At 46.8% G+C, this 24,623-nt stretch overlaps 1 protein-coding gene across 1 annotated transcript in view; it reads right to left on the bottom strand.

The window, feature by feature from the left end:
- Positions 1 to 1,701: 1,701 nt before the first annotated feature.
- Positions 1,702 to 24,623, bottom strand: part of LOC110497205 (neuronal acetylcholine receptor subunit alpha-7) — an 83,054-nt gene continuing 60,132 nt past the window's right edge. The window contains exons 5-10 of the mRNA XM_090188033.1: positions 20,303 to 20,382; positions 12,979 to 13,146; positions 9,298 to 9,492; positions 6,004 to 6,090; positions 4,599 to 4,708; positions 1,702 to 2,568 (exon numbers count right to left, since the gene is read on the bottom strand). Coding sequence (XP_090044159.1) covers positions 1,873 to 2,568; positions 4,599 to 4,708; positions 6,004 to 6,090; positions 9,298 to 9,492; positions 12,979 to 13,146; positions 20,303 to 20,382 — 1,336 coding nt within the window. The 3' untranslated portion in view covers positions 1,702 to 1,872. The remainder of the gene's footprint in view (positions 2,569 to 4,598; positions 4,709 to 6,003; positions 6,091 to 9,297; positions 9,493 to 12,978; positions 13,147 to 20,302; positions 20,383 to 24,623) is intronic.

The following is a 24,623-nucleotide window of genomic DNA, read 5'->3' as shown; positions in this document are numbered from 1 at the left end:
GAGGGACAGGAGGGGTGGGGGACAGAGGGAGAGGAGGGGTGGGGGACAGAGGGACAGGAGGGGTGGGGACAGAGGGACAGGAGGGGTTGGGGACAGAGGGACAGGAGGGGTGGGGACAGAGGGACAGGAGGGGTGGGGGACAGAGGGACAGGAGGGATGGGGAGAGAGGGAGAGGAGGGGTGGGGGACAGAGGGAGAAAAGTGTCAAGAGTGAAAGGAGAAAGTAGAGAAAGTTCTGGCTGATGGTCTGGGGAACAGAGGGACAGGAGGGGTGGGGGACAGAGGGACAGGAGGGGTGGGGGACAGAGGGATAGGAGGGATGGGGGACAGAGGGAGAGGAGGGGTGGGGGACAGAGGGACAGGAGGGATGGGGGACAGAGGGAGAGGAGGGATGGGGGACAGAGGGACAGGAGGGATGGGGGACAGAGGGAGAGGAGGGATGGGGGACAGAGGGACAGGAGGGGTGGGGGACAGATTCATGGACAGATGAACAGTGAAAGAGGGGCAGAAGTGAAACCGGGTGAGATGGTAAAGAGTGAAAATATGTGGAAAGAAAGGAAAATAATAAAAAGGGAGAGAAAGAAGAGGGGAAGAGGAACGTCGATGAGGTTATCTATACGATGAGGTCATCTATATGATGAGGTTATCTATACAAGAGGCTAGGGAAAGGGATAACAGTGTGTCAGTGAATTAGAACTAAAGCCTCAACGACTATATACTGAGGTACCGTTACTGAACGAGTGGTAAGCATCGACTAGAGCTACAGAATCCATGTTGACAGTACTGTTACTGAACGAGTGGTAAGCATCGACTAGAGCTACAGAATCCATGTTGACAGTACTGTTACTGAACGAGTGGTAAGCATCGACTAGAGCTACAGAAGTCATGTTGACAGTACTGTTACTGAACGAGTGGTAAGCATTGACTAGAGCTACGGAAGCCATGTTGACAGTACCGTTACTGAACGAGTGGTAAGCATCGACTAGAGCTACAGAAGCCATGTTGACAGTACTGTTACTGAACGAGTGGTAAGCATCAACTAGAGTTACAGAAGCCATGTTGACAGTACCGTTACTGAACGAGTGGTAAGCATCGACTAGAGTTACAGAAGCCATGTTGACAGTACCGTTACTGAACGAGTGGTAAGCATCGACTAGAGCTACGGAAGCCATGTTGACAGTACTGTTACTGAACGAGTGGTAAGCATCGACTACAGCTACGGAAGCCATGTTGACAGTACTGTTACTGAACGATTGGTAAGCATCGACTAGAGCTACGGAAGCCATGTTGACAGTACTGTTACTGAACGAGTGGTAAGCATCGACTAGAGCTACGGAAGCCATGTTGACAGTACTGTTACTGAACGAGTGGTAAGCATCGACTAGAGCTACAGAAGCCATGTTGACAGTACTGTTACTGAACGATTGGTAAGCATCGACTAGAGCTACAGAAGTCATGTTGACAGTACTGTTACTGAACGATTGGTAAGCGTTCACTACAGCTACAGTAGCCATTTTGACAGTAAACACACCCACATGGAAGATATACTGTATATCACCATAATTATCCACACCCATTATCAAAATATAGACATTGGTGTTCCAAGTACTGGTGTCATAAATAGTCATAACTCTAGAGATTATTTTATCTCAAAACTGTGGGAGGTGGTTTTCAGTGGCTTCACAGAGTAGAGGCGGTTAGCTACAGTTTATATTGTTTAGTATTATAGCTAAAGCGCTAGTTAGCGTTAGCCAATTAGCTACAGTGTTCATTAGCGTTAGCCCAATTAGCTACAGTGTTCATTAGCGTTAGCCCAATTAGCTACAGTGTTCATTAGCGTTAGCCCAATTAGCCAGCTGAGATAAAAGCCACATTATGTGAGGTAATCCTTGGTCACAGCCTCTAGGAAGTTGGGCGCCGACATGAGGATGGTGAACGTGCCGATGATGGAGAAGATGGTGAACGCCACGAGACAAAGACGATCCACGACTGCCGCCGCAAACTTCCACTCGCTGCAGACCGCCTCTCCCTCGTCCTGCTCCCTGAACCTCTGGGCGATGAAATGAACTTCCTCCAGGATCCGCCCGATCTCCGGGATCTGGTCCACCGTCAACCTCCGGAGGATCCCCGCGTCCCGGTCAGAGAGTAGCGCCTCGTTGGGGGAACACGTTCCGCCTGTCCCCGTGGTCTGACTACCACCCCCAGCCCCTCCACTGCAGACCCCAACCCCTGAAGAGTCACTGCTAGGCGGGCAGCAGGGGTTATCATGAGACCCTCCTAAGGATCCCATCCCTCCCATACCCACAGAGTGGTAGCCGAAGTACAGGTTCATGTTGCCGTTGGTGGTTGAGGTATTGGAGGGCTGTCCCCCAGGGATGGAGCCCATCTGGATGGAGCTGGTGCTGGCGTGGTGAGGGGGAGGGTGGGAGTACTTGTAGCCTCCTGTGGCAAAGCTGGGGGTAGTATTGGTGTTGGCGGTGACGGTGGAGCTGGTGGTCGTCTTGCGTTCCTCACCAGGCTTCTTCATGCGGAGGAACCAGGCACACCAGTTGAGGAGGATGACTCGCATCTAGAGAGGTAGTGGAGGCAGGGGGGAGGAGAGAGAGAGAGAGAGAGAGAGAGAGAGGTAGTGGAGGCAGGGGGGAGGAGAGAGAGAGAGAGAGGGAGGAGAGAGAAAGAGTGGGAGTAGAGAGAGAGAGAGAGAGTGGGAGGAGAGAGAGAGAGAGAGAGAGAGAGAGAGAGAGAGAGTGGGAGGAGAGAGAGAGAGAGAGTGGGAGGAGAGAGAGAGAGAGAGTGGAGGAGAGAGAGTGGGAGGAGAGAGAGAGAGAGAGAGAGAGAGAATGGGAGGAGAGAGAGAGAGAGTGGGAGGAGAGAGAGACAGAGTGGGAGGAGAGAGAGAGAGAGTGTGGGAGGAGAGATGGAGAAAAAGGGGGAGAGGAGAGAAAGGTGAAGACAGAGAAAGGTGGCAGCTCCCAAAAAGGGACAGTTTGTACTGATATTAAACATTTTGCCTTTTCTTTTTACATTTACGGTAAAAAAGCAATAAACACATACGTCATGGACACATTACATTGTTGACAAAGAACAGCCATAGATAACGCTTTAAGGCACAGATGTACACGGATATTTAGAGGTAGACCAGGTCTTCAGATATACAAGGATATTCAGAGGTAGACCAGGTCTTCAGATGTACACGGATATTTAGAGGTAGACCAGGTCTTCAGATATACAAGGATATTGAGAGGTAGACCAGGTCTTCAGATGTACAAGGATATTCAGAGGTAGACCAGGTCTTCAGATGTACAAGGATATTGAGAGGTAGACCAGGTCTTCAGATATACAAGGATATTCAGAGGTAGACCAGGTGTTCAGATATACAAGGATATTCAGAGGTAGACCAGGTCTTCAGATGTACAAGGATATTCAGAGGTAGACCAGGTCTTCAGATGTACAAGGATATTCAGAGGTAGACCAGGTCTTCAGATATACAAGGATATTCAGAGGTAGACCAGGTCTTCAGATGTACAAGGATATTCAGAGGTAGACCAGGTCTTCAGATATACAAGGATATTCAGAGGTAGACCAGGTCTTCAGATGTACACCGGCAGACTATGAGACAGAGAGGCTCTACCGGGCTGTAGATGGTTGATGTTTAAAACATGTCTGGCCTGTCTGTGAGAGCTCGTCATCCCCTCAGGCACCAGTTTGTCTGCCAGGGCAGAAGTGACACTTCAGGAAGTGACATATGTTACGATGACATCGGCCTAGTCAATGAGCCGTCTCTATGACTTTGAGCTTCATCCACTCTGTGCTCCAACGCTCTACGGGATCGTGTGAATATTGGAGGGAAGTGGACTGACACTTTAAGATGTGAGATGAGATGACATCGGCCTAGTCGATGAGCAATGAGCTGTCTAGCGAAGAAGTTGGCGTGATCTGGTACTTGTGTTACTCTTTCATTCTTGTGACGTGTCCTGGGATAACATGTATTTGTGGTTTTCTTGTATGACAGGATTTGACTGTGTTGCTGCTCTTACATGGGGCGGCAGGGTAGCCTAGTGGTTAGAGCGTTGGACTAGTAACCGGAAGGTTGTGAGTTCAAACCCCCGAGCTGACAAGGTACAAATCTGTCGTTCTGCCCCTGAACAGGCAGTTAACCCACTGTTCCCAGGCCGTCATTGAAAATAAGAATTTGTTCTTAACTGACTTGCCTGGTTAAATAAAGGTAAAAAAAAATAAATAAATTACATGAACACTCCTCCCCTTCCTCTGACAATTCCCACTTTGGGGAGGAACTGAAGACACTCTAAGATGAGTCTAAGGTGTTGTGGACACCATCCCCTTGTACACACTGTGGTACTACAGGATCAGAGTTGGTGAAGTCACACGAATGACAAACAAACTGAGCTTCAACTGCTCCACGACATCTACAACTCCTCTACTCTAATCACAACCAGAGGCAAGGACCACTAAGGCAACTGCAATGTATTTTTCCGCGGCAGACATGAACCGGAACTAGTCTACGACTGAAGGCGTCAGTTAAAGAGGACATGACACAAAGAGGTTAGCGGGAAATGTAATGTGACCGTGGTTACCTACCCATTTAGGCATCTTTACCCCGTGAGGGTCGTGATGGTGGAACTGTAGAACGAGAACCGTGACGACGAGAGAGAGACCCACGATCATCATGGCGAAGGAAAAATACTGGCCTGCAACAACAGACATTTAGATTATAGATATCAATATTAGAAATCATTGTAGTGGGCTGGAACACATAGAAATAGAAATAATAGAATACTAGAAAGTACTGGGCAGAAACAGAGATATAGATTATAGAATACTGGGCAGGAACATAGAGATATAGAACACTGGAAAGTACTGGGCAGGAACATAGAGATATAGATGATAGAACACTGGAAAGAGATGGATGAGGAAAGGTAGAAAAGAGAGAGGTATTTTAAACAGGTGATTAACAGGTTATGCTGCTTCAGGATAGAGAGAGAAAGAGAACAAGATGAATAGAACAAGGTGAGAGAGAGAGAGAGAGAGAGAGAGAGAATGAGATCGAAAGAGGAGAGAGAAAGATAAAGAGAGGTAGAAATAGGGAAAAAGAAGGATAAAGAGAGAGAGAGAGATAAAGAGAGAGAGAGATTAAGAGAGAGAGAGAGAGATAAAGAGAGAGAGAGATTAAGAGAGAGAGAGATTAAGAGAGAGAGGCATTTTAGCAGGAGATGAGAACAGTAACCACCTGTCTGCCTGAGGTGGTAACATCCCTAACACCCTGTCAGCCCTCTGAGCTCTTCATTCTATCAACGTCTCCTCTCTTTCCTGGCTATTGATTCCTTCCATCAATCATGTACTGGCACCCTATTCCCTACATGGTGCACTACTTTTGACCAGTAGTGCACTAAATAGGGAATAGGGAGCCATTTGGGAAGCAGTCACGCAGTTCCTTCTACACCTCTCCTGTCTAGCTGATTAAAGCCTGAGGTAAACATCGGCTGCTAGAAGGGAAAACAGAAGACCTCAGCGCTGTAATAAGAATGAGGTGTGTCGTGTGGAAACCCTATTAGTTAGATGTTTGGTCGTGGGGTTTTACACTGGGTTTATGACTGGCTATTCTATACTTCACTGTGTGTGGTCAACTTACCAAGAAAGCAGTGGATGCTGGTGAGGGGAGGACAGCTCATAATAACATCTGGGGTGGAGTGGAATGGGATCCAAAACACCTGTTGGATACTGTTCCATTCACTCCATTTCAGCCATTGTTATGAGTCATCCTCCCCTCACCAGCCTCCACTGCAAGAAATACGGGCATAGCAAACAGGCCTAAAGAAGGAACACATGAGTTTGAATTGGTTTCATGATTTAGCTTGGTATCTAGTGATGATATTGAACCACCAATCAATTCACAACTTGTATGAGCGTAATCATGTAAAATACAATAGTGCTTCTGCAAACCTCAATAAATCACTGATGAGTCAATAGAGGATCAATACTTTACCGATGAGAGGAACAGAGTCTGACGTAGCCGGCATGATTTCTGCTACCAGCAACATGAAGACAGTCAGAGACAGCAACACAGTGATACCTGGGGGAGAGAGGGAGGGGGGAGAGAGGGAGGGGGGAGAGAGGGAGGGAGGAGAGAGGGAGGGGGGAGAGAGGGAGGGGGGTTGGAGTAGAGAGGGAGGGGGGAGAGAGGGAGGGAGGAGAGAGGGATGGGGGAGAGAGGGAGGGAGGAGAGAGGGATGGGGAGAGAGGGAGGGAGGAGAGAGGGAGAGGTGGAGAGAGGGAGGGGGGTTGGAGTAGAGAGGGAGGGGGAGAGAGGAAGGGAGGAGAGAGGGAGGGAGGTTGGGGGAGAGAGGGAGGGGAGAGAGAGGGAGGGGGGAGAGAGGGATGGGGGAGAGAGGGAGGGAGGTTGGGGGAGAGAGGGAGGGGAGAGAGAGGGAGGGGGGAGAGAGGAGAGCGGGAGAGATGGATGGGGGTAGAGAGGGAGTGAGGTTGGGGGAGAGAGGGAGGGGAGAGAGGGAGGGAGGAGAGAGGGAGGGGGGAGAGAGGGAGGGGGGTTGGAGTAGAGAGGGAGGGGGGAGAGAGGGAGGGAGGAGAGAGGGAGGGAGGTTGGGGGAGAGAGGGAGGGGTGAGAGAGGGAGGGAGGAGAGAGGGAGGGAGTAGAGAGGGAGGGAGGTTGGGGGAGAGAGGGAGGGGAGAGAGAGGGAGGGGGGAGAGAGGGAGGGGGGTTGGGGTAGAGAGGGGGGGGTTGGGGGAGAGAGGGAGGGGGGAGAGCGTGAGAGATGGGTGGGGGTAGAGAGGGAGGGAGGTTGGGGGAGAGAGGGAGGGGGGAGAGAGGGAGGGAGGTTGGGGGAGAGAGGGAGGGGGGTTGGGGGAGAGAGGGAAAGGATAGAGAGGGAGAGATGGGTTTTGGTAGAGAGGGAGAAGGGTGGGGGTAGAGAGGGAGAGATGGGTGGGGGTAGAGAGAGAGAGAAGGGTAGAGGTAGAGAGGGTGTTAGGAATATTATGAATAAATGAATAAACATTATCCTCATTTTAAATAGAACTGTAGCTAAGTAAACTTATACTCTGTTTTATTATATCTGATGAACAATATGAGTTCATAAGAAGGGATTGTGGAGCCTGAAACGGGGTAATTACATTTAAATAAATACCATTCCAGCCAGGTTGGAGGAGATTAGGAGTGAGGGTTTTTAAGTAAGCAGAAAAGGTGTTTAGACTATGGTTGAACCGATGAAACTGAGCTCTGAGGTGTTTTAGTTAAGGCAGTGAGTGCATTCCTAGGTTTTCTGTTAACTAGAACTGTCAGCTAAGTGGTGATCGATAATGGTGAGGGGTCAAGAGTTAATTCAGTTGTGTTGTGTGTCCTGTGTGTGTGCTAGTGGGTCAGAATGAACTTTGAATGAACTTTTAAAGTTCCTTTGTCTCGGTCGAGAGGAGGAGATTCATTCTAGAAGCAATGAAATGACGTCATGTTATTGTATATAAACTGTTGCTCGTGGAAACGTGGCAGTGCGCTCCGAGAATAAATTATTTGATCTATTATTGATAAGACTGGTCTCCGTCTATTTTATACAAACAAGAATCTTACAAATTCTCATAAAATAGATTAAGGGAATTGAATTAATGAAAACACATTGGTATAATTAAATGACACTAACAGAGGGGGGGGGGGGGGGGTGGAGTAGAGAGGGAGTGGGGTTGGAGTAGAGAGGGAGGGGGGTTGGAGTAGAGAGGGAGGGGGGTTGGAGTAGAGAGGGAGTGGGGTTGTAGAGAGGGAGGGGGGTTGGAGTAGAGAGGGAGGGGGGTTGGAGTAGAGAGAGAGGGGGGTTGGAGTAGAGAGGGAGGGGGGTTGGAGTAGAGAGGGAGAGAAGGGTGGAGGTAGAGAGGGAGGGGGTTGGAGTAGAGAGGGAGAGAAGGGTGGAGGTAGAGAGGGAGGGGGGTTGAAGTAGAGAGGGATGGGGTTTGGAGTAGAGAGAGAGAGAAGGGTGGAGGTAGAGAGGGAGGGGGGTTGGAGTAGAGAGGGAGGGGGGTTGGAGTAGAGAGGGAGAGAGAAGGGTGGAGGTAGAGAGGGAGGGGGGTTGGAGTAGAGAGGGAGGGGGGTTGGAGTAGAGAGGGAGAGAGAAGGGTGGAGGTAGAGAGGGAGGTGGGTTGGAGTAGAGAGGGAGGGGGGTTGGAGTAGAGAGGGAGAGAAGGGTGGAGGTAGAGAGGGAGAGATGGGTGGGGGTAGAGAGGGAGAGAAGGGTGGGGGTAGAGAGGGAGAGAAGGGTGGGGGTAGAGAGGGAGAAGGGTGGGGGTAGAGAGGGAGAGATGGATGGGGGTAGAGAGGGAGGGGGGTTGGAGTAGAGAGAGAGAGAAGGGTGGAGGTAGAGATGGAGAGATGGGTGGGGGTAGAGAGGGAGAGAAGGGTGGGGGTAGAGAGGGAGAAGGGTGGGGGTAGAGAGGGAGGGGGGTTGGAGTAGAGAGAGAGAGAAGGGTGGAGGTAGAGAGGGAGAGATGGGTGGGGTTAGAGAGGGAGAGAAGGGTGGGGGTAGAGAGGGAGAAGGGTGGGGGTAGAGAGGGAGAGATGGGTGGGGGTAGAGAGGGAGAAGGGTGGGGGTAGAGAGGGAGAGATGGATGGGGGTAGAGAGAGAGAAGGGTGGGGGTAGAGAGGGAGAGATGGATGGGGGTAGAGAAGGATAAGGGACATAGAGAGGAGAACATAAAGAACAGCTACAGCTCACCTCTACTCTCAGAGGAATCACAGCTTTCATGTCTTTCAACCAAGATATGGTGAGGTCAGTTAGTCAGACACTCAGTCAGGCAGAATTATAGCTTTCATGTCTTTCAACCATAAAGCCTTATTAGAATACTGGTTGACATAAAGCCTTATTAGAATACTGGTTGGCATAAAGCCTTATTAGAGTACTGGTTGGCATAAAGCCTTATTAGAATACTGGTTGGCATAAAGCCTCATTAGAATACTGGTTGACATAAAACCTTATTAGAGTACTGGTTGGCATAAAGCCTTATTAGAATACTGGTTGACATAAAGCCTCATTAGAATACTGGTTGACATAAAGCCTTATTCAAAGCATAATATCAGAATTAGCATAAAGGAAGGAAAATTAAAGGATTAGTGTACCATGCGCCCACACTGTCCTCACAGAATGAGGTGTGTGTGTCTCTGTGTGTCTCTGTGTGTCTCTGCGTGTGTCTCTGCGTGTGTCTCTGCGTGTGTCTCTGCGTGTGTCTCTGTGTGTGTGTGCCTGTGTACATTCCTGTCCTGTGTGTGGACCCCTCCTCTCACCCAGGGAGATCTTCTCTCCAGAGTCTGCAGGCAGCAGGAAGACCAGCAGGGCTAGGCCAGAGATGAGGACACAGGGGATGAGCAGGTTGAGACCGTAGTACAGTGTTCTCCTCCTCATGGTGACAGTGAAGGTGACATCAGGGTAGGGCTCCTTACAGCAGTCATAATACAGCTCGTTACGCTTCACTGGGACACCTGGGAGGGGGGGGGGGGCAGGTTAGGGCTCCTTACAGCAGTCATAATACAGCTCGTTACGCTTCACTGGGACACCTGGGAGGAGGGGGGGCAGGTTAGGGCTCCTTACAGCAGTCATAATACAGCTCGTTACGCTTCACTGGGACACCTGGGAGGAGAGGGGGGGGGGGGGGGGGGCAGGTTAGGGCTCCTTACAGCAGTCATAATACAGCTCGTTACGCTTCACTGGGACACCTGGGAGGAGAGGGGGGGGGGCAGGTTAGGGCTCCTTACAGCAGTCATAATACAGCTCGTTATGCTTCACTGGGACACCTGGGAGGAGGGGGGGGGGCAGGTTAGGGCTCCTTACAGCAGTCATAATACAGCTCGTTACGCTTCACTGGGACACCTGGGAGGGGGGGGGGGGGGGCAGGTTAGGGCTCCTTACAGCAGTCATAATACAGCTCGTTATGCTTCACTGGGACACCTGGGAGGAGGGGCGGGGGGGGGGGGGCAGGTTAGGGCTCCTTACAGCAGTCATAATACAGCTCGTTATGCTTCACTGGGACACCTGGGAGGAGGGGTGGGGGCAGGTTAGGGCTCCTTACAGCAGTCATAATACAGCTCGTTATGCTTCACTGGGACACCTGGGAGGAGGGGGGGGGCAGGTTAGTGCTCCTTACAGCAGTCATAATACAGCTCGTTACGCTTTACTGGGACACCTGGGAGGAGAGTGGGGGCAGGTTAGGGCTCCTTACAGCAGTCATAATACAGCTCGTTACGCTTCACTGGGACACCTGGGAGGAGGGGGGGGGGGCAGGTTAGGGCTCCTTACAGCAGTCATAATACAGCTCGTTATGCTTCACTGGGACACCTGGGAGGAGGGGGGGGGGGGCAGGTTAGGGCTCCTTACAGCAGTCATAATACAGCTCGTTACGCTTCACTGGGACACCTGGGAGGAGGGGGGGGGGGCAGGTTAGGGCTCCTTACAGCAGTCATAATACAGCTCGTTATGCTTCACTGGGACACCTGGGAGGAGGGGCGGGGGGGTGGGGGGGGGGGGGCAGGTTAGATGGACAACGATTACAGAACATATGAACACCTCCATCAGATTTGAGATGAATCCCTGATTTCCAGCATTCTGCAGAGTCTGGCATTGTGAGATGACCTTTAGACTTCATATCACACAACTTCCTGATAAGGTAAAACTGAAAGACAGCGTGACAAGGTATGCTGGAGGCAGAAATTACCTTCACAAACTGTCTCAAAACGTCCACTTTTCCAAATGACCCCAAACTAAATATCAGATTCATGTTGAGATGAATCTCCTCATGCACCTTGTCCTCTGTGTGTGGATTCTGTAGTGTCTCCTGCCTCACTCTCCGTAATGTACATCTAATTCCCACGCATTAATATTGCACAATGGTCTCTGTGTGTGTGTGTGTGGGGTGTGTGTGTGTGTGTGTGTGGTGTGTGTGTGGGGTGTGTGTGTGTGTGGGGTGGGGTGTGTGTGTGGGGTGGGGTGTGTCTGTCAAGGAGAAATTGAAATGGTTCAATCACTCTGATGGGCTTTAATCATTGTAGGACATCTAGCAGAGCACTGATTGGTTAGTGAGTTTGAGGATTTCAGACTCATCACTCCAAATGAAGTATTGTTCTTTTAACTGATTAAAACCTAGCATCTGAAAACCGTTTGTGTGTGTGTGTGTGTGTGTGTGTGTCCATACATGTGTGTGTATAGGACCGTAACCAAGGGTCCTATCGCTAAACTCTAAACAGAGCCCCAGGATTGCACCTTTTCTGGCAGAGGCACCAGGGCTGTTTCTGGAGCTGAGCCTGGCTGGCTGGCTGTGCCCCAATCTAGTGAGCCTTTCCTGGGCCAGCTGTCACCTCACACCCCCTGGTTACATACAGCCAGCTGCGTACTGGGTGTATGAGGGAGGGAATTATTTTTGTGTGTGTGTGTGTGTGTGTGTGTGTGTGTAAACACCAGGCAGTCACAGGCCAAGCCGGCATTCTCCAGGCGTGGGGATAAACACCCAGTTATCATTCTTGAGTGAAAGTCACCCAGTAAAATTATGTGAATATCTGGTTTTAAATATACTAATATAAAAAGTATCAAAAGTAAAAGCCATAAATTATTTCAAATTCAACATATTAAGCAAACCAGATTTTCTAGTATTTTAATTTACGGATAGCCAGGGGCCCACTCCAGCACTCAGACATCATTTACAAACCAAGCATGTGTTTAGTGAGTTTAGTGAGTCCACCAGATCAGAGGCAGTAGAGAAGACCAGGGATGTTCTCTTGATACGTGTGTGAATGAGATCATTTTCCTGTCCTGTTAAACATTCAACATGCAATTAGTACTTTTGGATGTCAGGGAAAATGTATGGAGTAAAAACATTATTTTCTTTAGGAATGTAGTGAAGTACATTGTAGTGAAGTAAAAGTCAGAAATATAAATAGTAAAGTAAAGAACAGATACCCCCCCAAAAAATTACTTAAGTAATACATTCAAGTATTTTTTGTTAAGTACTTTTCGCCACTGGCATTCCAACACTACTAAGGCATCCATCTGAGACCAGAGGCACGTTGCCACCATCCATCCAATAATAGATGACATGGGAACAGCGTAGTTCAGGGAGGAGAATAGACCCGTAACACCACCTGGCTCGGTCACACTCAGAGCTGGACATTGATTGGCTGTCTAGCCCAGGGGACCAGGAACTGAAACAGAATAAATCAGGCAGCAGGATAAGAGGCGTAACACCGCCTGGCTCGGTCACACTCAGAGCTGGACATTGATTGGCTGTCTAGCCCAGGGGACCAGGAACTGAAACAGAATAAATCAGGCAGCAGGATAAGAGGCGTAACACCACCTGGCTCGGTCACACTCAGAGCTGGACATTGATTGGCTGTCTAGCCCAGGGGACCAGGAACTGAAACAGAATAAATCAGGAAGCAGGATAAGAGGCGTAACACCACCTGGCTCGGTCACACTCAGAGCTGGACATTGATTGGCTGTCTAGCCCAGGGGACCAGGAACTGAAACAGAATAAATCAGGAAGCAGGATAAGAGGCGTAACACCACCTGGCTCGGTCACACTCAGAGCTGGACATTGATTGGCTGTCTAGCCCAGGGGACCAGGAACTGAAACAGAATAAATCAGGCAGCAGGATAAGAGGCGTAACACCGGGCTCAATAATTGTCTGTCTAGCCCAGGGGCCAGAACACTCAGGATCAGAGAGACATGGGACGCAGACACCTCCTAAAACAGGGCTGCATTCTGTCAGACATCTACTGTAAGCACAGAATGTGTAATCCACATTGTATGGAATGTGCACTATAAATAAAGATTTATTCGATTTGACTAGAGCGATGCAGTCTGCTTACTGGTGGACAGGTCTGGAACAAAAGCCTGCACTCCCAGTAGCTCACCAGGAGGAGTGTTGACTCTGATTTCCTCCAGAGAGTTCCAGGGTGACACTCCTTAAGTCTCTTACCCACGAGATCCCACTCTCCGTTGGGGATGTATGAGGAGATGTCTACGTCCAGGATCTGGAGGTCCAGCAGCCAGCCGTTGTAGGTCCACGAGCCAAACTTCAGATCACACTTCTGGACGTCGAAGGGGAACCAGCGAACATCGATATAGCATGTACTCTTCAGGATACCTGGGGGAAGGAGAGGAGAGGAGAGGAGAGGATGAGGAGAAGGAGAAGGAGAAGGAGAAGGAGGAGTGGGCAGTCTTGTCATATTCACATTTTGCCATCGTTGATTTCTGTCGATGATTTTCTATTGCTGAGTAAACATTCAAGATAATGCACTTCAAATCAAATCAAACTTTGTCGCACGCGTCGAATACAACCTTACAGTTAAATGCTTTACCTACAAGCCCTTAACCAACCTTACAGTTAAATGCTTTACCTACAAGCCCTTAACCAACCTTACAGTTAAATGCTGACCTACAAGCCCTTAACCAACCTTACAGTTAAATGCTGACCTACAAGCCCTTAACCAACCTTACAGTTAAATGCTTTACCTACAAGCCCTTAACCAACCTTACAGTTAAATGCTGACCTACAAGCCCTTAACCAACCTTACAGTTAAATGCTGACCTACAAGCCCTTAACCAACCTTACAGTTAAATGCTGACCTACAAGCCCTTAACCAACCTTACAGTTAAATGCTGACCTACAAGCCCTTAACCAACCTTACAGTTAAATGCTGACCTACAAGCCCGTAACCAACCTTACAGTTAAATGCTGACCTACAAGCCCTTAACCAACCTTACAGTTAAATGCTGACCTACAAGCCCTTAACCAACCTTACAGTTAAATGCTGACCTACAAGCCCTTAACCAACCTTACAGTTAAATGCTGACCTACAAGCCCTTAACCAACCTTACAGTTAAATGCTGACCTACAAGCCCTTAACCAACCTTACAGTTAAATGCTGACCTACAAGCCCTTAACCAACCTTACAGTTAAATGCTTTACCTACAAGCCCTTAACCAACCTTACAGTTAAATGCTGACCTACAAGCCCTTAACCAACCTTACAGTTAAATGCTGACCTACAAGCCCTTAACCAACCTTACAGTTAAATGCTTTACCTACAAGCCCTTAACCAACCTTACAGTTAAATGCTGACCTACAAGCCCTTAACCAACCTTACAGTTAAATGCTGACCTACAAGCCCTTAACCAACCTTACAGTTAAATGCTGACCTACAAGCCCTTAACCAACCTTACAGTTAAATGCTGACCTACAAGCCCTTAACCAACCTTACAGTTAAATGCTGACCTACAAGCCCTTAACCAACCTTACAGTTAAATGCTGACCTACAAGCCCTTAACCAACCTTACAGTTAAATGCTGACCTACAAGCCCTTAACCAACCTTACAGTTAAATGCTGACCTACAAGCCCTTAACCAACCTTACAGTTAAATGCTGACCTACAAGCCCTTAACCAACCTTACAGTTAAATGCTGACCTACAAGCCCTTAACCAACCTTACAGTTAAATGCTGACCTACAAGCCCTTAACCAACCTTACAGTTAAATGCTTTACCTACAAGCCCTTAACCAACCTTACAGTTAAATGCTGACCTACAAGCCCTTAACCAACCTTACAGTTAAATGCTGACCTACAAGCCCTTAACCAACCTTACAGTTAAATGCTGACCTACAAGCCCTTAACCAACCTTACAGTTAAATGCTGACCTACAAGCCCTTAACCAACCTTACAGTTAAATGCTGACCTACAAGCCCTTAACCAACCTTACAGTTAAATGCTGACCTACAAGCCCTTAACCAACCTTACAGTTAAATGCTGACCTACAAGCCCTTAACCAACCTTACAGTTAAATGCTGACCTACAAGCCCTTAACCAACCTTACAGTTAAATGCTGACCTACAAGCCCTTAACCAACCTTACAGTTAAATGCTGACCTACAAGCCCTTAACCAACCTTACAGTTAAATGCTTTACCTACAAGCCCTTAACCAACCTTACAGTTAAATGCTTTACCTACAAGCCCTTAACCAACCTTACAGTTAAATGCTGACCTACAAGCCCTTAACCAACCTTACAGTTAAATGCTGACCTACAAGCCCTTAACCAACCTTACAGTTAAATGCTTTACCTACAAGCCCTTAACCAACCTTACAGTTAAATGCTGACCTACAAGCCCTTAACCAACCTTACAGTTAAATGCTGACCTACAAGCCCTTAACCAACCTTACAGTTAAATGCTGACCTACAAGCCCTTAACCAACCTTACAGTTAAATGCTGACCTACAAGCCCTTAACCAACCTTACAGTTAAATGCTGACCTACAAGCCCTTAACCAACCTTACAGTTAAATGCTGACCTACAAGCCCTTAACCAACCTTACAGTTAAATGCTTTACTTACAAGCCCTTAACCAACCTTACAGTTAAATGCTGACCTACAAGCCCTTAACCAACCTTACAGTTAAATGCTGACCTACAAGCCCTTAACCAACCTTACAGTTAAATGCTGACCTACAAGCCCTTAACCAACCTTACAGTTAAATGCAGGCCTACAAGCCCTTAACCAACCTTACAGTTAAATGCTGACCTACAAGCCCTTAACCAACCTTACAGTTAAATGCTTTACCTACAAGCCCTTAACCAACCTTACAGTTAAATGCTGACCTACAAGCCCTTAACCAACCTTACAGTTAAATGCTGACCTACAAGCCCTTAACCAACCTTACAGTTAAATGCTGACCTACAAGCCCTTAACCAACCTTACAGTTAAATGCTGACCTACAAGCCCTTAACCAACCTTACAGTTAAATGCTTTACCTACAAGCCCTTAACCAACCTTACAGTTAAATGCTGACCTACAAGCCCTTAACCAACCTTACAGTTAAATGCTGACCTACAAGCCCTTAACCAACCTTACAGTTAAATGCTGACCTACAAGCCCTTAACCAACCTTACAGTTAAATGCTGACCTACAAGCCCTTAACCAACCTTACAGTTAAATGCTGACCTACAAGCCCTTAACCAACCTTACAGTTAAATGCTGACCTACAAGCCCTTAACCAACCTTACAGTTAAATGCTGACCTACAAGCCCTTAACCAACCTTACAGTTAAATGCTGACCTACAAGCCCTTAACCAACCTTACAGTTAAATGCTGACCTACAAGCCCTTAACCAACCTTACAGTTAAATGCTGACCTACAAGCCCTTAACCAACCTTACAGTTAAATGCTTTACTTACTAGCCCTTAACCAACCTTACAGTTAAATGCTGACCTACAAGCCCTTAAGCAACCTTACAGTTAAATGCTGACCTACAAGCCCTTAACCAACCTTACAGTTAAATGCTGACCTACAAGCCCTTAACCAACCTTACAGTTAAATGCAGGCCTACAAGCCCTTAACCAACCTTACAGTTAAATGCTGACCTACAAGCCCTTAACCAACCTTACAGTTAAATGCTTTACCTACAAGCCCTTAACCAACCTTACAGTTAAATGCTGACCTACAAGCCCTTAACCAACCTTACAGTTAAATGCTGACCTACAAGCCCTTAACCAACCTTACAGTTAAATGCTGACCTACAAGCCCTTAACCAACCTTACAGTTAAATGCTGACCTACAAGCCCTTAACCAACCTTACAGTTAAATGCTTTACCTACAAGCCCTTAACCAACCTTACAGTTAAATGCTGACCTACAAGCCCTTAACCAACCTTACAGTTAAATGCTGACCTACAAGCCCTTAACCAACCTTACAGTTAAATGCTGACCTACAAGCCCTTAACCAACCTTACAGTTAAATGCTGACCTACAAGCCCTTAACCAACCTTACAGTTAAATGCTGACCTACAAGCCCTTAACCAACCTTACAGTTAAATGCTGACCTACAAGCCCTTAACCAACCTTACAGTTAAATGCTGACCTACAAGCCCTTAACCAACCTTACAGTTAAATGCTGACCTACAAGCCCTTAACCAACCTTACAGTTAAATGCTGACCTACAAGCCCTTAACCAACCTTACAGTTAAATGCTGACCTACAAGCCCTTAACCAACCTTACAGTTCAAGAAAGAGTTAAGAAAATATTTACCAAATAAACTCAAGTATAACAATTATTAAAAAGTAACAATAATGAGGCTACATACAGGGGTCAATGTGTGGGGTAAAGGTTAGTCGAGGTCATTTGTCCATGTAGGTAGAGGGGTAAAGGTTAGTCGAGGTCATTTGTCCATGTAGGTAGAGGGGTAAAGGTTAGTCGAGGTCATTTGTCCATGTAGGTAGAGGGGTAAAGGTTAGTCGAGGTCATTTGTCCATGTAGGTAGAGGGGTACAGGTTAGTCGAGGTCATTTGTCCATGTAGGTAGGGGTAAAGGTTAGTCGAGGTCATTTGTCCATGTAGGTAGAGGGGTAAAGGTTAGTCAAGGTCATTTGTCCATGTAGGTAGAGGGGTAAAGGTTAGTCGAGGTCATTTGTCCATGTAGGTAGGGGTAAAGGTTAGTCGAGGTCATTTGTCCATGTAGGTAGAGGGGTAAAGGTTAGTTGAGGTCATTTGTCCATGTAGGTAAAGGGGTAAAGGTTAGTCAAGGTCATTTGTCCATGTAGGTAGGGGTAAAGGTTAGTCGAGGTCATTTGTCCATGTAGGTAGGGGTAAAGGTTAGTCGAGGTCATTTGTCCATGTAGGTAGAGGGGTAAAGGTTAGTCAAGGTCATTTGTCCATGTAGGTAGAGGGATAAAGGTTAGTCAAGGTCATTTGTCCATGTAGGTAGGGGTAAAGGTTAGTCGAGGTCATTTGTCCATGTAGGTAGAGGGGTAAAGGTTAGTCGAGGTCATTTGTCCATGTAGGTAGAGGGGTAAAGGTTAGTCGAGGTCATTTGTCCATGTAGGTAGAGGGGTAAAGGTTAGTCGAGGTCATTTGTCCATGTAGGTAGAGGGGTAAAGGTTAGTCGAGGTCATTTGTCCATGTAGGTAGAGGGGTACAGGTTAGTCGAGGTCATTTGTCCATGTAGGTAGGGGTAAAGGTTAGTCGAGGTCATTTGTCCATGTAGGTAGAGGGGTAAAGGTTAGTCAAGGTCATTTGTCCATGTAGGTAGAGGGGTAAAGGTTAGTCGAGGTCATTTGTCCATGTAGGTAGGGGTAAAGGTTAGTCGAGGTCATTTGTCCATGTAGGTAGAGGGGTAAAGGTTAGTTGAGGTCATTTGTCCATGTAGGTAAAGGGGTAAAGGTTAGTCAAGGTCATTTGTCCATGTAGGTAGGGGTAAAGGTTAGTCGAGGTCATTTGTCCATGTAGGTAGGGGTAAAGGTTAGTCGAGGTCATTTGTCCATGTAGGTAGAGGGGTAAAGGTTAGTCAAGGTCATTTGTCCATGTAGGTAGAGGGATAAAGGTTAGTCAAGGTCATTTGTCCATGTAGGTAGGGGTAAAGGTTAGTCGAGGTCATTTGTCCATGTAGGTAGAGGGGTAAAGGTTAGTCGAGGTCATTTGTCCATGTAGGTAGAGGGGTAAAGGTTAGTCGAGGTCATTTGTCCATGTAGGTAGAGGGGTAAAGGTTAGTCAAGGTCATTTGTCCATGTAGGTAGAGGGGTAAAGGTTAGTCGAGGTCATTTGTCCATGTAGGTAGGGGTAAAGGTTAGTCGAGGTCATTTGTCCATGTAGGTAGAGGGGTAAAGGTTAGTCGAGGTCATTTGTCCATGTAGGTAGGGGTAAAGGTTAGTCGAGGTCATTTGTCCATGTAGGTAGAGGGGTAAAGGTTAGTCAAGGTCATTTGTCCATGTAGGTAGAGGGGTAAAGGTTAGTCGAGGTCATTTGTCCATGTAGGTAGGGGTAAAGGTTAGTCGAGGTCATTTGTCCATGTAGGTAGGGGTAAAGGTTAGTCGAGGTCATTTGTCCATGTAGGTAGAGGTAAAGGTTAGTCGAGGTCATTTGTCCATGTAGGTAGGGGTAAAGGTTAGTCGAGGTCATTTGTCCATGTAGGTAGAGGTAAAGGTTAGTCGAGGTCATTTGTCCATGTAGGTAGAGGGGTAAAGGTTAGTCGAGGTCATTTGTCCATGTAGGTAGGGGTAAAGGTTAGTCGAGGTCATTTGTCCATGTAGGTAGAGGGGTAAAGGTTAGTCAAGGTCATTTGTCCATGTAGGTAGAGGGATAAAGGTTAGTCAAGGTCATTTGTCCATGTAGGTAGGGGTAAAGGTTAGTCGAGGTCATTTGTCCATGTAGGTAGAGGGGTAAAGGTTAGTCGAGGTCATTTGTCCATGTAGGTAGAGGGGTAAAGGTTAGTCGAGGTCATTTGTCCATGTAGGTAGAGGGGTAAAGGTTAGTCAAGGTCATTTGTCCATGTAGGTAGAGGGGTAAAGGTTAGTCGAGGTCATTTGTCCATGTAGGTAGGGGTAAAGGTTAGTCGAGGTCATTTGTCCATGTAGGTAGAGGGGTAAAGGTTAGTCGAGGTCATTTGTCCATGTAGGTAGGGGTAAAGGTTAGTCGAGGTCATTTGTCCATGTAGGTAGAGGGGTAAAGGTTAGTCAAGGTCATTTGTCCATGTAGGTAGAGGGGTAAAGGTTAGTCGAGGTCATTTGTCCATGTAGGTAGGGGTAAAGGTTAGTCGAGGTCATTTGTCCATGTAGGTAGGGGTAAAGGTTAGTCGAGGTCATTTGTCCATGTAGGTAGAGGTAAAGGTTAGTCGAGGTCATTTGTCCATGTAGGTAGGGGTAAAGGTTAGTCGAGGTCATTTGTCCATGTAGGTAGAGGTAAAGGTTAGTCGAGGTCATTTGTCCATGTAGGTAGAGGGGTAAAGGTTAGTCGAGGTCATTTGTCCATGTAGGTAGGGGTAAAGGTTAGTCGAGGTCATTTGTCCATGTAGGTAGAGGTAAAGGTTAGTCGAGGTCATTTGTCCATGTAGGTAGAGGTAAAGGTTAGTCGAGGTCATTTGTCCATGTAGGTAGGGGTAAAGGTTAGTCGAGGTCATTTGTCCATGTAGGTAGAGGTAAAGGTTAGTCGAGGTCATTTGTCCATGTAGGTAGAGGGGTAAAGTGGGTGATGGGACTATACATAGATAATAAACAGCGAGTAGCAGCAGTGTAAAAACAGATGGAGGGGGGGGGGTGTAATAGTCTGGTGGCCATTTGATTAGTTGTGATTAGTTGTTCAGCAGTCTTATGGTTTGGGGGTAGAACCTGTTCAGGAACATTTTGGTTCTAGACTTGGCGCTCCGGTACCGTTTGTCATACAGTAGCAGAGAGCGTTGGGTTAAAGCGACCCTCCTCAAAGCATAGGTGTCGACCCAGAAACCCCTGGAACTGAACAGGGCTAGACGTGACCTGGTTACCCACCTGGTGGAATGTACTGGCAGGACCCAGAGGAGTTGACCAGGACGTTGGTGTGGAAGGTAGCATCAAACCTCTCGTCTGCACTGGAGGAGAGAGAGAAGAGAGAGAGAAACAGAGAGAGGAGGAGGAGAGAGAGAGAAGATAGACAGATGAATGATCTGATAGATGTTGTATGGAGGGTAACTAAGTCTGTTGTCATGGAGATAGAAATAAGGGGCAAAACAGAGAGAAAAGGAGAGAGAGAGATAGAGAAGGAGAGAGAGAGAGAGAGAGAGAGAGAGAGAGAGAAAGAGAAGAGAGAAACAGAGAGAGGAGGAGAGAGAGAGGGAGAGAGAGAGAAAGAGGAGAGAGAAACAGAGAGAGGAGGAGAGAGAGAGGGAGAGAGAGAGAAAGAGGAGAGAGAAACAGAGAGAGGAGGAGAGATACTGTATCTTAGACAGAGGGCTCAGTACTGAGCGAGACAGACAGTGTGTATATTATTGATCCGGTCCTCCTTCAGAAAGGGTTTCATCAGTGGTGGCTCAGCGTGTGGTGGGACTGGCTTCAGAAACACTATCTTCAAACTGAGATACATCAGAACAAACAAACCATATATCACAGGTATTACAGCCTAGACTAACCCCCCTCACCCCCCCCCGTATCCCCACTCACCCCCTGCATCCCTCCTCACCCTCCCGCATCCCGCCTCACCCCCAGCATTCCTCCTCACCCCCCCGCATCCCCCCTCACCCCCAGCATCCCCCCTCACCCCCAGCATTCCTCCTCATCACTGCATCCCCCCTCACCTCCCGTATCCCTCCTCACCCCCAGCATCCCTCCTCACCCCCCAGCATCCCTCCTCACCCCCCAGCATCCCACCTCACCCCCAGCATTCCTCCTCACCCCCCAGCATCCCTCCTCACCTCCCAGCATCCCTCCTCACCCTCAGCATCCCTCCTCACCCCCAGCATCCCTCCTCACCTCCCAGCATCTCTCCTCACCTCCCAGCATCTCTCCTCACCCCCCAGCATCCCTCCTCACCCCCCAGCATCCCTCCTCACCCCATCCTTACTCCCCAGATATACAGTAAATTAAAACATTTTGGGGGAACAAGAGTGATTGATCAGATAAAAGTGGCTCCTGACCTTCCCTGGTAAATGTTGCTTCTCCAGATCAGATCCCAGCATCAGTGCCTAGAGGGTCGGATTGAGAGATTGGCTCTCATAATGGGAAACAATGACTAATAAATGAAAGTGCTCATCTTCCCCAAAAAAAGAAGATGATAATTCTCCTGATTCATGCAGACGTCCATTAGTCTGTTTTGAAATGACGAATGGTTACCCAACTGATGCCACAAGAACAGGAAGTGGATTGGAAACAACCTACACTATTGGCTGACGCGCAACCAGCCCTTGCACTAAATGCAGGCCCCCCAAAAAATGACTGTAACCAAACCTAAAAGAAGACATCACAATTTACATAATTTAATGTTGATTTATTGCTGCATGTCCCTGTCATAATCGGATATGATAATTGTTCCATTTGTTCAGACGAGAGGAAGCTGCAGGCATGGTTGTTTGGCAATGTTGGGATGAATCCTATCTCCCAAATGGCACCATATCCCCTATATAGTGCACTACTTTAGACCTATGGGTCCTGGTGAAAAGTAGTGCGCTGAACAGGAAATAGAGGGTCATTTAGAACACACCCTGATAATCACGCGGTCCATTGTCCAAGAACAAAGGTTTCTAAATTAGCAGCGTGGTCGAGGCCAGCTGAATACAAATGAACTAACGCTGGTTTGGAAGTTATAAATATATTTTGGTTTGTTTTAATGTTCTTGTACTTGAAACCATCCATCCACACTGTTGTAGAATTGTACCTTATACAGTGTTTCTCTGTTTTAAATTAACATTTAGTAATTTAATGAATTGATTAATAATGTTTTTTAAAATGCATAATCCAACTAGCGCATGTTGGTTTATGACTATGAATCAATAATCACACAACATCATATTAAACAAGATATATAATAATAATAATCACATTAATATGATTTACATATCTCATTTAATATGATTCATATACCTCGTTTAATATGATTCATATACCCCGTTTAATATGATTCATATAGCTCGTTTAATATGATTCATATATCTTGTTTAATATGATTCATATAGCTCGTTTAATATGATTCATATATCTTGTTTAATATGATTCATATATCTTGCTTAATATGATTCATGTATCTTGTTAAATATGATTCATATATCTTGTTAAATATGATTCATGTATCTTGTTAAATATGATTAATGTATCTTGTTAAATATGATTCATGTATCTTGTTAAATATGATTCATATATCTTGTTTAATATGATTCATATACCCCGTTTAATATGATTCATATACCCCGTTTAATATGATTCATATAGCTCGTTTAATATGATTCATATATCTTGTTTAATATGATTCATATAGCTTGAGTAATATGATTCATATATCTTGTTAAATATGATTAATGTATCTTGTTAAATATGATTCATGTATCTTGTTAAATATGATTAATGTATCTTGTTAAATATGATTCATGTATCTTGTTAAATATGATTCATATAGCTTGAGTAATATGATTCATATATCTTGTTTAATATGATTCATATACCCCGTTTAATATGATTCATGTATCTTGTTAAATATGATTCATGTATCTTGTTTAATATGATTCATATATCTTGTTAAATATGATTAATGTATCTTGTTATCTTGTATAATGTTTTTTAAAATGCATAATCCAACTAGCGCATGTTGGTTTATGACTATGAATCAATAATCACACAACATCATATTAAACAAGATATATAATAATAATAATCACATTAATATGATTTACATATCTCATTTAATATGATTCATATACCTCGTTTAATATGATTCATATACCCCGTTTAATATGATTCATATATCTTGTTTAATATGATTCATATATCTTGTTTAATATGATTCATATATCTTGTTTAATATGATTCATATAGCTCGTTTAATATGATTCATATATCTTGTTTAATATGATTCATATAGCTCGTTTAATATGATTCATATATCTTGTTTAATATGATTCATATAGCTTGAGTAATATGATTCATATCTTGTTAAATATGATTGATGTATCTTGTTTAATATGATTCATGTATCTTATTAAAAATGATTAACATATCTTGTTTAAACGAATCATATTAAACAAGATATATGAATCATACAGAGCTACACAAACAAACAGAAGTTGTTCCACAAAGGTCAACAAGGTGCCTGGGGGGGGAGTAATGGTGTAACACATGGACATACCTGGGGGGGGGGGGGTAATGGTGTAACACAGGGACGTACCTGGAGGGGGGGTAATGGTATAACACAGGGACGTACCTGGAGGGGGGGTAATGGTGTAACACAGGGACATTCCTGGAGGGGGGGTAATGGTGTAACACAGGGACGTACCTGGAGGGGGGGGGGGAGGTAATGGTGTAACACGGGGACGTACCTGGAGGGGGGGGGTAATGGTGTAACACGGGGACGTACCTGGAGGGAGGGGTAATGGTGTAACACAGGGACGTACCTGGAGGGGGGGGGGGGGTAATGGTGTAACACAGGGACGTACCTGGAGGGGGGGTAATGGTATAACACAGGGACGTACCTGGAGGGGGGGTAATGGTGTAACACAGGGACATTCCTGGAGGGGGGGTAATGGTGTAACACAGGGACGTACCTGGAGGGGGGGGGGAGGTAATGGTGTAACACGGGGACGTACCTGGAGGGGGGGGGGTAATGGTGTAACACGGGGACGTACCTGGAGGGAGGGGTAATGGTGTAACACAGGGACGTACCTGCGGGGGGGGGGGGGGTAATGGTGTAACACGGGGATGTACCTGGAAGGGGGGGGGGGGTAATGGTGTAACACAGGAACATACCTGGAGGGGGGCTAATGGTGTAACACAGGGGATGTACCTGGAGGGGGGGGGGTAATGGTGTAACACGGGGACGTACCTGGAGGGGGGGGGTAATGGTGTAACACAGGGACGTACCTGGAGGGGGGGTAATGGTGTAACACAGGGACGTACCTGGAGGGGGGGGTAATGGTGTAACACAGGGACGTACCTGCGGGGGGGTAATGGTGTAACACGGGGACGTACCTGGAGGGGGGTAATGGTGTAACACGGGGACCTGCGGGGGGGGTAATGGTGTAACACGGGGACGTACCTGGAGGGGGGGTAATGGTGTAACACGGGGACGTACCTGGAGGGAGGGGTAATGGTGTAACACAGGGACGTACCTGCGGGGGGGGGGGGGGGGGGT

The sequence above is a fragment of the Oncorhynchus mykiss genome, chromosome 10 (assembly GCF_057628025.1).
Source record: "Oncorhynchus mykiss isolate SJ-2025 chromosome 10, ASM5762802v1, whole genome shotgun sequence".
NCBI classification, from domain to species: Eukaryota; Metazoa; Chordata; class Actinopteri; order Salmoniformes; family Salmonidae; genus Oncorhynchus; species Oncorhynchus mykiss.
This window is presented reverse-complemented; position numbering and strand designations above follow the sequence as displayed.